General features: G+C 31.9%; 1 protein-coding gene across 1 annotated transcript; it reads left to right on the forward strand.

Moving 5' to 3' along the window:
- The first annotated feature begins 489 nt into the window (after positions 1-489).
- On the forward strand, positions 490-2,156 carry LOC126699126 (F-box protein FBW2-like). Its single transcript, XM_050396727.1, has 2 exons — positions 490-933; positions 1,614-2,156. The coding sequence occupies exons 1-2, from the start codon at positions 521-523 to the stop codon at positions 2,038-2,040; spliced, it is 840 nt and encodes a 279-aa protein (XP_050252684.1). The 5' UTR covers positions 490-520; the 3' UTR covers positions 2,041-2,156.
- The last annotated feature ends 442 nt before the right edge of the window (positions 2,157-2,598 follow it).

The following is a 2,598-nucleotide window of genomic DNA, read 5'->3' on the forward strand; positions in this document are numbered from 1 at the left end:
TGAACGGACCAAATTAACTGAAGTAGATTGAAATAAACCGAATGGACTGAATTAGACTGAATGGACCGAAGTAAACTTAATGAGTCGGAATGGACCAAAGTTGACCAAAATGGACCGAAATAGACCAAATAGATTGATTACGCCAATTTTTTTTTTTTTTTTTTAAATCGTACTCATCAAAAAATAATTAGTGGAGATTCAATTCAATAAGTGAGGAAGAAATCTATATAAGTGTTTTTTGAATTAAATAATTTAGAGGTTTTTTTTAATAAAAAAAAAGAAAGAAAAAAAGAAAGGGAAAGACCTATATAAGCGTTAGACACATTTAAATAGAACACGAACAGGCTTCACGCCGTATAGAAGCAGTGCACTGCGTATCATCGTGTTTAACACGAACACAAGAGTTCAGTTACGTTGCGTCGGTTACGATTCATAATCCGAATAGTCTCGTACCATCCTATTCCTATATATATATACTAGTCTCTGAGAACTTGGTCAAACAAAAACCAATCAATCAATCATGGGGAAGAGGAAGAGGAATAGTAATAGGAGTGGGAGATACTACCCATCAAAGAAGAAGATGGGGAATAGGAGATGGGAGGAGTTGAACCAAGATTGCTTGGTTGAAGTGCTTAGAAAATTAGACATTGAATCCTTGTTAACCAACATTCCTTTGGTGTGTAAGTCTTGGTACAAAGCCTCTTTAGACCCCAAGTGTTGGAAGTGCCTTAATTTTCATGAACTCGCATCTTCACCTTATCTACGCCCACCCTACGATTCACCTTTCTTCGATGACTTCAACATTCTAAACGGGAACAATGACTTAGCCAATGCGTTCATAAAATTTGTGGTTGATCGCAGTCAAAGATGTGCCACTACGCTTGTGATTGCTGGCTTCTTCACTCAACAGTCCTTGGAATATGTCTCCCAAGAGTAATACCATCTTTTTTCCTTATATTCATGTTTTTTTTTTCATCTCTTTTAATAAATATATTAGGCTCTTCACATATGTTTAAATGATCTTCTTTTCACTAAATTGAAAGGCAAAACTTGAAGCAATTATTTAATACTATGTATTATATCTTAGGTTTTCAATTGAATTCAACTACATGGTTATTATGTTATTTTTCAAGAAAAAATTGAACTCAACCATGTGGTTGTATTGATTAAAATTTATGCTTTCTATTATTTGAAAAAATGTTGAACTTAATTTAATAACTTAAATTTCAATAAACAACTTACTCTGTACTTAATTTTTACATAAGTTGTACTTCCGTGTTTAAACATGTGTTGTAGACTACTAGTTTTATGGAATTGGATTTTTTTAAAACTATTTTATAAAATATTTTTATTTTGAGAATGTTGCAATTTTATTTGAGAGTGTATGTGGGGTTTTTACTGGGGTAGAATTTGATGACAATTTTTAAATATCTCAATTTACCTTAATGTTCATAGTTTTTCTTATTGTTAAATCTGTTTCAATTAAATAATAGGATTACTTTTATTTTAAAATCTGTTTCAATTGACGTGTGTGTTTATATATTGAAATGCACTCCTTTTATTTTATTTTATTCTCAATAACCATATTCTCTAAGATGAAAAATAATTAGCAGGTGCCCAGAATTGAAGTGCCTTAATATACCGATGGAGTTTATGTTTGGGGACGAGGGGCAGCATCTCTCTAAATTTATAGGCAGTTGGGGGAATTTAGAGTTGTTATCTATTGAAATTTGCTATTATCTTGATCAGATTTTGACCCCAATCAGCACTCATTGCCATAAGTTTCAGGCGTTATGTTGCCGTGAAATCCAAATTAGAGATGAAGATGCAATGGCCATAGTCAAATTAGAACAAAAAATCAAGTACTTGAGATTAAGTAGTTGTCGCTTGTCCCGTGAGAATGTTGTGATCATTTTAAAGGGCTGCAGACATCTTGAGCTCTTGATTATGAGGTACTGCAGTGGATTTAATGTAGATGATGAGATATTGAAACTTGCTTCTCATATCAAGACTTTTGATTATCAAGGAACCTATGCTTGAAGATTGTTGTTGATGAACACCTGTGTGCAGGCACTTGAAGACGCGGATTACTTCTAGTTTGTACCAACCAACAATTTGTTTTTGTTTTTGCTGTTGTTTTTTTCCCCCTTAATTATGGTTTATGGTAATGTTTGTTAATTTGGTTGTTGTATGTTTCTATCTCTATTTAGTTACTACTGTTTAATTATCACCATCAATATATCATGTTTATTAAATTCTTGATCTCAAAATCTTACAAATCTACCATCTAATAAATGGCTCAAAATGATTCAACAGTCTAAGTAAAATCTTAATTACGTATGAATAGAATAGCTAATAGTAATCTAGTATCATACTGCTACATTATTATTTGTAATTTCAATAGGTTTTTGAACTTAAATGATGCTCAATCTTACAATATGATCTTGTTGATCATTCCTCTGTTTTTATGTAGGATCCTAATTTCAACAACCTTATAGATACAGCATTCTATGGGATATCAAGGTTGTCTAGAGTAGTAGGTCTCCATTTAATATGCTTCTCATTCATTCTTACAACAATTGTATTTGCTTTATTGAT

This window comes from Quercus robur, chromosome 2 (genome assembly GCF_932294415.1).
Source record: "Quercus robur chromosome 2, dhQueRobu3.1, whole genome shotgun sequence".
Lineage (NCBI taxonomy): Eukaryota > Viridiplantae > Streptophyta > Magnoliopsida > Fagales > Fagaceae > Quercus > Quercus robur.